Below are 15,099 nucleotides of genomic sequence, written 5' to 3'. Positions count from 1 at the left end.
CAACCGGACCAGGGTACACGGTCTCCCACGCGTCACTGCGAAGACTACAGAAAATGCTAAACATTCACCATGACCCTTACACAACATCTCATGTGCGTAAAAAAAGCCACATAAATAACCGCCGAGGACACATGACCAAAGTCTCGTAGGCTTGGATGCCTCCCCCTTCACTCCTCCCCCCTACTGATCTCGTCTGCCGCCCCAACAGTGGTCCTGGACGTAATGAAGGGGCTTTGTTAGGCCCCTGTCGTCCCATCGAAAAACAAGCTCGCTCGCTACACCCCTCCGAGCGTCGCAGTCGTATACCGACGCACCCCCTCTCCAGAAATCGTTCCTTGTTCGCCTCCGCTCACCCTGCAGCCAATCAACTCCTCAAGCCGCACCCATCCTCGACTACCGCGACATTCCTGGATGCCAAAATTCTCCTCGCTTTCTTCCATTGTACCAGGAAACAAATTTGAATAGACTGGTGGGGACGTAACTTGAACAGGCCAAAGCTGTGGTCTCGTTACAGTTGTCTTCCAGTTTTCGACGTCAGCATTACACATTGTAGGGGCCCAAGTGGCACCCCCCCCCCTTTATCGAGGGGCTGGTACCCGGGGCCCAGGGACCCCCGGCCCCCCTTAGCGACGCCACTGCAGCTGAGTGTTTTTTGTCACTACAAATGACAACTTACCTTTTGTATATATATTTAAAGGTGTGATTACTAACTTGGCATCTGTGAATTGAATACAAGTTAAACTTAGCTGTGAATTCAATAAAATATTTTTGAATAGGAATAGTAACAGCTGGCTGCGAATTGAATATTTTCAAACCACACTATCTTTGTTTTGGCGTTTCTAGAGTGTATAAAACATAACTACACCAAAAAAGACAGCTTAGGCAGTCAGAACTAGACACATCTCTGTTCAGGCACTTGCGCTTGACATACAAAAAAATTAGTGTAGCAGAGAAAATAAAACATAGACATGCAAACCAGTGCAACAAGAATTCTGCATACATTGCCATAAAGAAATATGGGTTCCTCAAAATACTGTGAACACAGTAAGCATATTAGGTATATTTAATATGATAGGCAGCAGTCCCCCCACTCTCCTCAATGATTGAAAGGAGGCTGGGCTTGCTAGTTGCCGGTGGGACCTCACCAACAAACCAGCAATAACGTTTTATTTCTCACTTCTGCTATTATATTTATAGGAAACCTATTTAGATGATAAATTTTGCTTTCGTAGTGTTGCACTTAACCTAACATACACCACAGTTAGCGAACACTAGCTTGGTGCAAGGTTTCTGCATCAGGCTTTTGGCACGGCTTCAGTGTCATGCAGAAAAACCAACCCGCAAGGTCTTACCATGTAGTGAAGCTTGAAAGTTTGCACGTCTTCAGATAGAGCAAACATTCGTTCCTCTACTATTTGTAAATTTCAAATATTTGAAATAGAGCTGCAAATCGAATATCAAAAAGTACTCGCACAGTATTCTAAGTTGCGAATGTTCACACACCTTCAAATATACTGCCTGGTCACTTCAGTGTAAGTGTACAATAAGTTTATACAAATAATTTCATGAATGAAAGTTAAAAATGCCATAAGGTGTTCATTATGCAAGTTTGATGCATTTATTTGAAATCACTGATAAGCATTGGGTGCAGTTGATTGGATGGTTAACCTCTCTGTCTTCCCTGTACTATCTCCTACATCCCCTCAAACTCAACGGGCATGGCTTCATTTCTCCTACTCCCTTCTTTAGACACTGCTATGCTTTCCTTTCTTTCTCCACCGGATTTGACCTCCCTCGAAGAATACGCCATTGCTCTTGCAATAGAGCACGCTACTCTAATGTTCCTACCACCATGCCAGTATATATCTTCTCCGACTGTCAGACAGCCCTTCGTAATTTCGCTAACCATGAGACCCACCCACACACCACTGATTTCGTCACTCCGAGACTTGAATCGAATCCTCGGCCACGCTTCATACTGGTTTGGGTTCCTGGCATGTGCGGAAACGCCTTAGAAGACGCGCTCACCCGAGTACCTTTCCCGGGTTCGCCCATGTCCTGGCCAACCTTGTACCACCCGCCAACGGTTCGTACTCAACACCGCGCTTCCCGCCATTACCAATTACACGCCCAACGCCTATCACGCACCCTGTACCCACCCCCCAGTTCCCGTCTAACTCATGAGGCTGTGTGCCTCATTCGACAGGCTCAAACCTCTTCACTCCCCTCCCATCACATTCTTCACCGCATCTATCAGTGCCCTGGCCATCCTTCCTGCCCCAGGTGTTCTTCCTACCCATCCATCCCTCATTCTAATCGGGACTTCACCCCACCATCTCTTACCCAATCCCTCACTTTCATCACTTCCTGGGAGCTCTGGCTGTCTTCCCCGCCGACAGTGAACATCCAGGCTGCCCAGGAAGCTCTCTACAAACACGTGCACCGGATCCGCACAGGCATTCAGGAGTACTACGTGGATCTGGTAAATTGAACTTTCAAATTAGGACCAGGCATTCAGGAGTACTACGTGGATCCGGTAAATTGAACTTTCAAATTAGGACCTGGACTTAGAAATAAGTGTTTGTTCTCTCTCCCTCTCTCTCCTTCCTTCCTTTACAGGGTGGGCATTCATAGGGGCTTGTGTTGGGTAATATGTTGTGTTGTAGTATGTGTGGGTTTGTAGACATCTGTACAACGGCTTTGGACTTAGAGGTTGGTGAGGAAATCTGGCAGGTCTTTTCTGCTTTTCTACGAATCCGTGGCTAGTAAATTTGAGGGCAGCAGTGCGTGCCGCCTCATTCCCTTGTAGAAAGGCGTGATGTCCAGATGAGGTAGATGATCACTAGCTTTTGTATCCGTGGTAGTGTATTTGAGGTGTGATGCATCCTTTTTGATAAAGGGACATGCTTACTGGGAGTCACGGTGGAATCTGTCATGGCTGTGCTTGCATCTGTTTTTTTGCAAAAGTGTGGAAGTGGTAGTGGTGAGTGTGGCGGGCATCAAGGGTTTCTTATGAGTGATTAACGGCAGACGTCCCAGGGTTTTGTGCTTAAATATGCATCAAAACAGTGAACTGAGTAAAGGTGGCTACGCAAGCTAGTTGAGACTTCATCGTGGAAATTTTGGTCAAATGTCAGGCATGATTCAAGGAAAGGATAGAGACAGGAATGAGCTTCATCAACGAAGCTTCATTTCCCTCTGAGAGTGATTACAAAGTAAACAAAACCCTCATATGACACTGGTTTAACACCACATGTAAAAAGCAATCACAGCTGCTGCACACTTCACACTAATTATTCAGTATTCTATAGTGCATCTGTCTCTTACATTTATCACATGGGCCTCAAAGATTTCTCATTCCTGTTTTGTGCCATACAACTTCAGCACTCTCGTCGTATCAAATTCTGGCATGCAGCCACCTGGCGTGCATTGAGTCTTGGAGTGGAGCACCAAGTTGGTTTCTGTTCCAGTCGTCAGCGATGCGGCATGCTCCCACCACCGCCTTGTCTGCCCTATCTACCATTAAGACACATTGAAATAGGAACAACAAAGCACGTGACTTTTAGTACATTCTGTGCATCATGGTGACGGGCTGTGTAGCCACAGGAGGAACAAAGTTACAAGAATTCGTGTCCAACAGTGTTATGGAAATTGCATTTGAGAATGTTAATTTGGCCCACTGCCGCATGTCGTGCGGGGTCCCGCTACGGTTATCAAACTTTGTCACTGTGTAGGATCAAGCAGAACACGACGAAGGCTGATAGCAGAAGCACAAACGGGCACCAAATATGGTGGTGGGCGAAATAAATAATTTCACAGACCGAACAGTGCCCTCTCGACACCCACATGCAAGTTGGTCGAACTGGAAGTACATAATACCTTAGATAAACTGCACGAAGCTTACCATCCTTCCCAAACCTCCCGCCTCAACCACCTACCAGACGAGACACCCTTGAACTCCTCGTATATCCAGCGCCCCAAGAACAGCTAAAAAGTGTGCCCCTCCACATCCGTCAACACATTTGTACAGCTCCCATTCCGCGATATACGCATCAATACGCTCGTCAGGAAAGCAACCCTCTGGAGATCAACGAAGCTAACGTGGATAATTACAAACTTTTCATTTCTGCGCGCCAAGAGTCCTCTGCAATGATTTAGTAAGAATATGCAGCAGGACCATGACCTCCTGAATATAATGTCCCGGAGAGATTACAAGACACGGGATTCGACGAACCAAAGCGACGCGCAGGAATCACCTTTGTAGGTCGCAATAGTCTTGTCTTGTTATTTCTTAGTCAACGACCGTGTGGTGAGCGACAAGAGTTTCGTGCGAACGATCGTTCGTGGCTGGCCGGTCGCAGTAGTCTTGTCTTGATATTTCTTAGTCAATGACCGTGTGGTGAGCGACAAGAGTTTCGCGGCTGGCCATGATAGCACCGCCGTTTGAAGTTGAAGGCATACGCGCACTCGCACGTCGGAGACGAAACGCCCAGCGGCCTCAACACGGTGCTCTAATGAAATGCAGCGCAGAAACTTGTCGCGAGCGCGCTCATCACTCTCGCAAATCGAGGCGGCACAACTGATGCAGAACGCCCGTGTTCACCGTCGTAACGCACTACGCGCAAATAAGGCGGCCGCACACACTCAGTGTCTCAATCACACGCTGCACGCCACCGTGAGTGCTCTCCAGAAGTTCTTCGAGAGCGCCCTTATCACAATCGCAAGCCGAACACTTATGCACCGCAGCAACAGCAGACAAAAATTACGGCGAGAAGATCGCAGCAAAGTAACCGTACAACAGCCGCCATTTTTTTTAAAGTATGACGTCACGTCCGGCAAAAAAAAAAGTCGCTTTCTTTGTTTTTTGATGTCTAGTTGGCGCATGCGCAGTAGGGCTCGTCTACCGTTCCTGAACGTCAGGTGCCTCGACCGGTTTTCGGAGCCACCGACCGCCATTACGTATCCCGCTACAGCGGCGGAACCCAGCGGCCGACGTGCTGTAACTGTCTGGCCGCGATTAGCGGCTCAAAATGCCTGGTTGCTGCGTGCCTCTGTGCACAAACCACTGCAGGAATGGTTGGCGAATGTTTCTGTGGTGGTATCTTGTGCAATATTTTTAATTGATCAAGTGAAGGTGCTGTACCAGACACGTACTTTTGGGATTTCATTGCATCATTTTGAGTATTATATGCTGTGGCTGCGTGTAGCAAACTGGGAGACTTTCTGTTGTAATCAGTTCCCCTTGAATTATATTTCATGACTTCTCGCTTTGTTTGGTTGTGTTTGTTTGTTTTTAACTTTTTACCAAATGAACCCCAATTCTTTTACTTTTAATTATGAATCGATTGGGAATCGATTTTTCTTTTTTCTGATAGTTTTCTCACAAGTTCCCCTCCTCCATTTTTGGAGGTAGGTCCACTAGAGCTGTGCACGGGCCCGGGCCGGGTAGCACGCAATATTTCGGGCCCGGGCCGTACTCGGGCTTGAACCAAAAATTTTGTCGGGCCGGGCCAGTCCGATCCGGCCCGGGCAGTTCCTGAGGCACAGCTATCCTGTGCAGCAAATTATAAATTGTTGGCAAGAGAAAGTTTTTTTGTTGATATTTCAGGTAAAGTGAAAACAAAAAAAAAGGAAGTGCTGATTCACTACCGCGCCGTTAAAAGATATGATAAAAAAACAATTGCACTTAGAAAGCCTTCACATCAATAAAAGAAACGTCTGGGTCCCACCAGCTTAGTTCGTGCTACTGAGCACGAGGTCGCGGGTTCGATTCCCGGCCGCGGCGGCCGTTTTTCTGATGGAAGCGAAAAGCAGAAACGCCCGTGTGTACGAGATTTCGGCGCGCGTTAGATCCCCAGGTGGTCAAAATTAATCCGGAGCCCTCCACTACGGCGCGCCTCATCGCCTGCGTTGCGTCGGCACGTTAAACCCTACAATCAATAAAACCATCAGCTTAGTGGGAGAGAGCGTGCCAGGAAACGAGGACACTCCACCCACCGACTACAACATGATTGTATTTGCTCTCTCGTTTTCAAACTAAAACAAACAGAACAAACGTGGCCTGGATTTCGCAGTGTGTGCAGTGTTTGAAGAACCAATTTTCTAAGCAGAGCCCATAATTATTTCGCGCAAGAATTTCTTTAGAGCCATGACTAAAGGCAAGAAAGAACTGAAGCGCAGATAAAATCATGCTGCCAACGTAACTACAGGGAAAAACAAAAATTAAACGGTGAAACCGGGCGCATCGTCTGATAAAATTTCAGCAAGGAATGGAAGAACGCAAGGTGCAATATCTGTTGAAGAATTACAATAATAAAAAAAATCCCCTTACTCGGAATCATTTAAGGTATCCTCGGGTGTGCCTTGATTTCGAAGGCTGGCAAATGAAGTTACACGGCTACCGAAAAAAAAAAGCTTCTAAGTGAGGATAAGTTGTACAAAGTTCGGTCCAAGTTTAAAGGAAATTTAAATCTTAGACAGTCGTATTCGCTTTGTGCTTACGCTTTTTAGGTTAACAACAAACATCTCCAAGTTCATGTTAATATCCTGTCGGACTAGGGATGATATTTAACAACACTGTGGCGGGCTCGGGCCGGGCTCGCGCTCAGATTTTAAATATTCGCCGGGCTCGGGCAGGGCTCGGGTTCAATTTTTATAAATTTCTCGGACCCGGGCCGGGCCCGGGCCATGTCTCTATCGGGGCGGGTCGGGCCGGGCCTAGAAATTTCGGCCCGTGCACAGCTCTAAGGTCCACCCCCTCACCCAAAATTAACTTCTGCAGGCTGCGCCACTATTACTGTACCTATTAAATGGCTTCGCCGATTAGGCATTTTTGTTCATTTACAAAGCATTTACATTTGGTGCTTCTTGGCAGATTTTTCTTTTTTTTCTTTATGTGTTAACCATGGTGCTTTAGATAAGCCTCTGCTATTTCGTCCATTCACTTTTAGCTTTTGTTTTCCCCTTGGAGAAACAATTACATACACTGCTACAACAACTGAGTCCTCGCTTCGCCATTTGCGCATTATCTTGCATATACAAGGTATGCTTTTTGCGGCTATGATTTTCGGCAAAGAAGGCTCATGATTAATATCAGTTAACTGCGAAATCAGACAGACTTAGTGGAAGAACAGGGCGATTCATGTAACATAGCTCTCCCGCGAAGTCTTTTCACAATACATTGCCGGTCGAACGCACTTATATAAGACGCAACTTTTTCGCAAATGAGATTTAACACCAAAACTAACGATCAAGAAGCGCGCCTCATTGATGCATTATTATGCGTGTTACATTTAAAAGTGTAGAGACATTGCGCTGACTTAAGTTTACAAAACAAAAAAGTAGGAGACGCACGTATAGGCGGTAGGCGCGGATGCGCCTCTGTGTGCCGTGTTTCTCCCGCTATTTCGTCTTGTCGACTTAGCTAGCGCAGTGTTTTCACTGTTAAGACGTACAAACAAGCCCACAAATAAGTTCTCCTTCCCTCTGGAGGCGGTTTGTGGCCATGGAATGCGTGTGCATATAAGAATCCGATAGGACATCCCCGTGCTTGCAGCGCGCTGCCCCAGCGGCGAGGTTCAGCATGGCGGCTTCCGTAGCAGACGACGCAGTTGTCTCCACCCGTCACGGAGGGGCGGCGAGGAGGAACATCCAGGCACCCTAGTTTCTGTGAGACAGCTGCACCCTCTATCGGTGTATCTGCGAACGTGCTTCTACTTCTGCGTGATGCCCAACCTTTAGCAGACGGACAAAGAGGCCCGAGTTGCGAAAGCTCCGTTGGGTAAAGGGGACTGTGCATTTTTCGCCCGTTGGAAGCCTTGCTTTGACAGCATAACGAAAATCGGTGATGTGAACATCTTCAATGTGAACCACCGTATTTTAGATGCAACGCATCTCATGCTCGCCCCTCTGTCCTTCCTGCGTCTGTCCGGCGTTGTCCGCACAACTGCGGCTCTCCTCCTGACCTCTCTCCGATAGCGAACACTCTCCCAAACAGCTGTGGGTTGGCGCAGCGCGCTCTCACTCCGTTGCTAGGCGGCGGTGGGCGGCGCTGTGCTCCGCGGTGCGCTCGCTGCGCATGTGCAGTAATGTCTCTCTCCGCGCTCTCCTCTCCTTCGGGCGCTGTGTATATAAAGCGGTATGCCGCGCTCCGGCAGTCTCAGTCGACGGTCGTCCGCGTTACGCTTGCACTCTCTCGCAGTACTCGACTATTGCTTGATGCGACGGTTCCTGAGCATACGTATACTTCATGTGCATTGCAACGTGAAAATAGAAAATTACGCCCACAACCCCTTCGCGTGAGAATCCCTGCTATAAGCGTAATCAATACGATGGAAAACGCCAATGGAACCCCCATGAGATGCGTTGCATCACACCAGGGTTCCCGCGAGGGGAGGTGGGCGTAATGCTTCGCACGTATAACCCGCCTTTGCATATAACTCGCACCCCACTTTCCGTCGACGGATAAAAAATGTATATCCCCGCGTATTGCCGGCATATTTTATACATAGAAGGATGGACCAAAGCTACTAACACAAGCAACTTTTGTTTATGCAAAACAACTTACCAAGCTGACTACGTAACTAGATGACTTGCCGCGTACATATTATCAGGTTTTTGTTTTCTTGGGCTGTCTACAAAATGAGCGCTGTCAACGGCATAACAGTGGCTTAGTCGCTATTACTTCTGTAGGAGCATCACGTCCCAATGCGCTTTGAGGTGAAGCTGCACCATATGAAATACCTCGCATATAATCGGCACCTCTATAGTTCACCACTGACATTTCGCATTCTTGGTGCGGGTTAAACGCGCGAAAATACGGTAACTATTCATGACTCAAAAAGAAAGTCAGAACAATGAGAGAGTTGCTTTAAAGGCCAGTTTACAGCCGTTTGTGTAACCATACGAATGGCTTAGTTGCCCGTGAACTATCACAAGATGAAATTTGGTTAGCGTTTACAAACGCATTTATGAGGAAACTATTTATCAAAACTCATGGAAAGAAAAGTGATAATATGGTCGCCTGCAAACAAATTGTGATATAATTTTAAGAAAGATTCGGTGAAACGCGTTGCACAGTTTCTTGTGAGCAACCGCGATAAAGTTGGCTTCGGCGCGAGGTTCCTTTATCGCCCGAATAACCAGAAACGGCCACAAACAGTGAATGAGCGAAACCGGTTGCCCTAGCGGAACCGCCATTGTAATATACAGTGTGACAACAGGAAAACTCCAACTATGTTAAGGCGTGTGCAAAGACAAAAAATGGATTGTGTGACACTTGTTTGCAGTGCTTAAAGGTCTTCGGAAGGGGCTTTGTTCGGGAGCCGATGTAAATAGCACGAAGGCATTATGCACGGATGAGTATGCAACGAAGATCTCCAAGCAATAACAATGCAGGCAACCACGATGATGGCGATGGCGAATATACCCAGCAAGTCTAACCCCACAAACTCTTCTACAAACTTATATAGACGTCATTATGTTTCTCCCTAAAGCCATTTCTTAGCTCTGTACGCTGTAAAAGGATTGAGATGAGCCATTGTGAAGGCGCTACTTCCTTACCATGAGAGTGTTTTGGCGCCCAATGATAAGGAAGCCCACGATGATGGCCACTAGTACTCCGACGACCAGGACCACGGCACCGATTATCAGAAGGATTGTCCTGCGGTAAAAATAGTGAAGCCATGCATGCGAGCATTCGTTCTAATCATTCCTTTATGGAACGGAACTCATTTCCGACTGTCTGATGAAAGAATAAAAGTGAGCTAACAAGGGGGCTTTTTCCTAACATTGAATACGAGCGAAACAATTTTGGAATGTTCCAGACACTGTCATTTTATCCCTCATTTGGTTACATAGTGGACGTTTTGCAACCTAGCTGTATCGCAAAAATATGTATTACAGGCATTGCTCTGTAAAAGAATTCGGGGTCCTAAAAAGACACAGGGAAAATTACGTTCGTTTGAAAATATCAATTCAAACCCGACCCGGTCCTGATTCGTTGAAGGCGGGTGACACGATGTGACGAAAAAGGAACTAGGCTGCATGACAATGGGCCCTCAACTGAAGGTAAGGGACGAGCGAAACAAAACGGGAAAAAAGCCTTCAGGTGAAGCCGAAAGTTGGCGTTGGCAGCAAAATTTGAGGATAAATTTCTTTTCCTCAACATTTACCTCGGGAAACCAAAGTAATAAGGGTGATATTTCTACAAATGCAAAGGTGAACGCTTAGTTGGACCCCCTGTTGATCTGGTCTTGAGCTTTTTGAACTTTCGGGCCGCAACCGACAGCACTGCGAATTTAGCCCCAATCCCCCGCCATCGCCATTGGCCTCCTAAGCTTTCTCGGATCGCTAGTCATCACCAAGATCATCATGGTGACCCCCTTCGGTATTCCTCCCACCTCTCAGAGCAGCTCGCATTAAACTTGTGGCAGCGGCCTACGCTTTATCGCACCTGTTTCCTTTCCCAGCGCGCGGCCCGGATCGCGCAAATTAAACTCTTTTAGAAGATTTTATATGATTCGACACAGGTGTTTGCACCTCACATATTCCATTGAAAGATATTATTAAGTGTTTCTACCTCATATATTGCATTAAAAGATATTTAACACTTACGCCTTAAAGGCACCCTGCAATACTCTCGATAAACGCTTTCACATTTTCGTTCGCGTATGGAAGCACGGAGCGGCACCAAAATAAATGCAACTGGTAGCGAAGCTTCGTGCGAAGAGCGGTTCAGAAACCATTGCCAGCGACATCAACGCTGGGAGTTATGGTAGTGGCGATTGAAACGCGACTAGGTGTGGAGGGAACAAACACCAATAACAAAAATACAAGTTTTATTCAACAATAAATATTCTTCATATTTTACGAACGATATTTATTTCTGAATCAGTTATTTAGGCACAGTGTGCAAAGCAGTTATGAAAATGTTATTCCTTCTAAAAAACAGTTTCTGTAGCGCCCTCTGAAGCATGGCACATGCCATTGCTACGTGATGCAGTTCTTGTAGTGTTCGGGAAGGCGCGCGTGAAGTTTGACTGCTAGGAAACACCCTTCACGTCCTTTGGTGTTGCGCGTTGGCATTCCTTTTTCCTTCCTAATTTATTGCGAACTCCATTTTTACTCTGCGTGGAGTTGCGAGGTGCGTTGTATTGCTAGCGAACATGTTTAGTACCGTTCCCGAAGGGCGCGGTGTCCTACGGGGCGATACTGCCCACGGTTGGCACGAAGCGCTTTCCTTGATACCCACTGAAGCGACGTGCTGCCAACCGGCACAATTTTTTACCAATATCACGGGAGCGTCGACCGTTCCGTCGATCAGCGCCGTATGATGGGACGATAGGACAAACTCGGCGAGAGTAACCGCATGCGCCTTAAGCAAAGGCCGCTGCTGTCGTCGTCTGCCAGGATGTTCCGAGCGCAGGCAGCAACCCCGGGCTGTTGTTACCAGTCGCTTTCACTTGCCTTCTTCCCACCGTTAAGGGCAGGTTTCAGGGTAGTGCGATAAGCGGAAAAAAATCTGGGTGGCTGTCTGCTCATGGAACTGCCTAGCAGCAGACGACAGCAGCGTAATTTGCTTAATGGTCAAGCGGCTACTCTCGCCGAGTTGGTCGTATCGCCCAATCATACGGCGCTTATCGACGAAACGGTCGACGCTCCGGTAAAATTTGTAAAAAATTGGGCGGGTGTACAAGGTTGCAAGCGCAACTCCCGTACGCCAGGTTTTTCACTTCGCCGTTTTCTCTTATTTCCACAAGGTAATGCAAAGGTCGAGTACCGGCAATACGCGGACACGGGGTGGTGGGAGGAAGATGTCGTGGTGCTTTAAAACGAATTGGTCCAAAGCTTTTTGTTATGTCACAGTTATCGCTTGATTTCAACTCAGGTTTGGCTTGGAGGAAGCGGTGGCAAATACTCTAGGACTTCTCAGCGTAACCCAAGCAGCAGAAATTGCCAAGACCAAGCACGGCAAATAAATGTGTCCGAGCTTGGTAATACCTAGGCCGCCATTATTGGCTGGCGTTTCGGAAAGTGAAATGCCAGCAATTGGCCAAGCTCTGGAAGGCCAATATTAAACAACGATTGGCAAAGTATGTTGCCATGAGAATGCCTATAGGTGGACCCCACGTTATTTTCATGCACATTTTTGGCTTTGTGGCCAGGTCTTATGACCAATGCCTATTTTGAGATGCCTGACGGCCCTATTTCTGCTTTATACATGCATTGTACAGGACATTATTTAACGATTGCTCATTATTTATTTAATGCGCACTTCCTAAACGATTCCCTGTACAATGGCATGTATAAAACAGAAATGGGACCGCGAGGCGCAATAACCAAACTGCATCAACTTTGCGAAGCAATTACGTGACTTACTAAACACAATTGAGCAACACAGGACACCGGGTCTCTTTGTGTAGTTTTCTTATTATGCACATGAAATTTCCATGAAACCTGGCTTAACGGTGGCAAGAATACGAACACAAACACAAAAGCAAAGACAATAGTCGAGAAAAAATTAAAAAAGCGCTGCTAATGAATTGCGAACCGATTGTTTCGTTTAATTGCTTGACATACCTACAAAACAGAAGCATTCAGGTAAATGGAAACCGGAGCCTCATCGCGCGCTGACGCACAGCTGGCATCGCGAGGGGAGCGAACGCTAACGCAAGATGGCGCTGTGGTGAGAGCAGCGTTACCACGCAGCTGGCGTGGCGAGGAGAATGGGGGAGAGGCGTGCGGACTACAGATGGATGGAGGGACAAGGTGAGCCAAAGAGATGCGTCGCATCTAAAATGAAATGGTGACTAACGTTTTCAGCGGCGGCCGTAGCAGGGAAACAATGTTATTCCAACAGTCAGGTGTACTTCATACACAGCCACCGACACCAAAACGCACCTCACAGACACGTAAAGTCATGGACAATTGAAATACGAACCGAGGAAAGCACGGCCGGAGATACCGGTGCCGTCACCTGGCAGCGACCTTGGAAAAGACACAGGCATGCGCAGTTGAGATGTCGGGAGCGAGGGTGCGTGTCCCACTGCGATATGCTACTCTCTCCGCGCAGGCATACTTGCATTGTTGCCATGCTGCAAGAGCGCTGAAACCAAGCGTGAGCGTTGCAGCGCGAGTTACCTGAGGACACTGCGTGCTTGGCGCCCACAAGCGCCCAATCCCTGTCTGTGCCGGCATCACTTGCCGACATAGCTTTCCGTATGTGGCGCCGTAAATTTAGCAAATAAAAATGGACATCTGGGTCACGGCCAAAACCAAGTTTAGTGCGGCCCTTTCGGGTCCTGCAAGGCTAAGAAAAAGGCAAAGAAAGATGCTAAGAAAAAAGAAAGAGGAAAAAGAGGCTAAGAAAAAAAAAAACCGATAAAATCGCGGCTCAAACATAGTTGGGCTAGGGCAGCTGGCCTATATAGGGGTTGGAGCTGCCTAACTTAACTTTTGTTAATATTAAACTTCTGCCAGTAATTATCCCAGCCCACATAATGCTTGCATTTAATATGCATCAATGGAAACGAATTCTGGTGGTATATTTATTGTATGCTACAAGCACCGAATCCGCGAAGTGACTCTGCCATGGCGGCGTCAAACAAAGCGTCTACTTGGTAGCCAGCTCATTGTTCAATTTCGATCTCATGTTACACGAACTTAAAGAATACAGTGCCATCAGAAGCTAGGCGGCAGGCTTTTTTCTGTATTTCTGTGCGCTGGTTTTCTTCAAGAAAGCATGATTAACTCAACAGTAAGCCTTCCGAGAGTGTGCACGCGTTTCTCGCGCAACCACTGGCCGCAGCTGCAAGCAATGGGTGACCTGTAAAAAGCGCAAAGGCTCCCGGGTACGTCGTCTGCTACCGCCACTTCCGGTTCGAGATCTGTCCTGCCCTCCCGTACGCCTGCGTACGCCGGCGGCATTCAGGCGCGTATGTGCATGTTGTTCATTTGCCACAGGGTGCTTACCTGTAAGATAAACCCCTAGTTGGGTCAGTCGTAATTATTTATGGTATTCCCGATGCGTGAGCGTTTTTTTCCTGGTGGAAACAGATAAACACCCAGAACACACGCGCGTGAAAGCCGACGGCGTACGGGACAACGTTACTAGCTATCTAGTAACGTTGGTACGGGAGGCCAGGAGAGCTCCCGAACCGGAAGTGGCGGCTCTCCGCGGGAGAAAACAATGTACCCATGAGCCTTTGCGCTTTTTACCGGTCACCTATAGCGCCGCATTGCTCTCAGCACGACCAACACCCCCAGCTGCGGCGGCGGAAGTACTTGCAGTGCTTACAGCGCTCTTGCGGCATGGCAGCAAGGCAAGCATGTGTGCGAGAGAAGGCAACCTGTCGCAGTGGGACACACACCCTGCTTCCCGACTTCTCAACCGAGTCTGTACGTGTCGTTTCCACGGTCGCTGCCAGGTGACGGCACCGGTATCTTTGGCCGTGCGTTCCGCGATCAGTGCGCGTCAGGCTTGTGTAGGGCAAGCGAGCGCGCGGCTTCGGAGCGTGCTGGCGACATCTGCTGATAGCTGCTGGGTTAGAGATAGTTTGCCATTGCGCGTACGCCGATCTCGGACAGGGTCGAATTTGCAGACGCCATCAACCTCGAGGGGCGTTTGTCTTTCACAGTGGCAGCTGGGAGCGTTGACAGGTCAGATAGACGCGTCGTTCGACGCGGTGCAATAACCCAGCAGGCGGTTACGTAATACTACAAAACGATATCCGCTAAATTTCTGTATCTCACGTTTAGAAAACGAAAAGCACGGAACAACGCAGTGCAGCGCTTTCCGTCGAAACTTTTGAGCGATTAAGTAACAGGTGCACTGATAATGCATCGCGTCAAATTGCGCGCTTATACCCGTGTCACCGCCTACAATTGGCACTGCAGAATAAAAGCGCCCCTTTTGGGGCGTGGCGTCTCTAAGTTTTAGGGGCCCATGCTATAAGACGACCAACCCGAGTCTGTCCGAGATCCACGCACGTGCAATGGCAAGCTATCTCCAAGCCAGCCACTATCAGCAGATGTCGCCAGCGTGCTCGGAAGCCGCACGCTCGCTTGGCCTAGGCAAGCCTGACGCGCACTGTACAGTCG

General features: G+C 48.0%; 1 protein-coding gene across 1 annotated transcript in view; it reads right to left on the bottom strand.

Moving 5' to 3' along the window:
* The window catches only part of LOC144159066 (cholinesterase-like), an 84,275-nt gene extending 74,612 nt beyond the window's left edge, over positions 1-9,663 (bottom strand). Inside the window, exon 1 of the mRNA XM_077690326.1 lies at positions 9,562-9,663. Coding sequence (XP_077546452.1) covers positions 9,562-9,564 — 3 coding nt within the window. The 5' untranslated portion in view covers positions 9,565-9,663. The remainder of the gene's footprint in view (positions 1-9,561) is intronic.
* Between the last annotated feature and the right edge of the window lie 5,436 nt (positions 9,664-15,099).

The sequence above is a fragment of the Haemaphysalis longicornis genome, unplaced genomic scaffold (assembly GCF_048455015.1).
Source record: "Haemaphysalis longicornis isolate Haplotype H1 unplaced genomic scaffold, Haemaphysalis longicornis Haplotype H1 scaffold_10, whole genome shotgun sequence".
Lineage (NCBI taxonomy): Eukaryota > Metazoa > Arthropoda > Arachnida > Ixodida > Ixodidae > Haemaphysalis > Haemaphysalis longicornis.
Note: the sequence above shows the minus strand (reverse complement) of the source record. Positions and strands in the feature narration are given on the sequence as shown.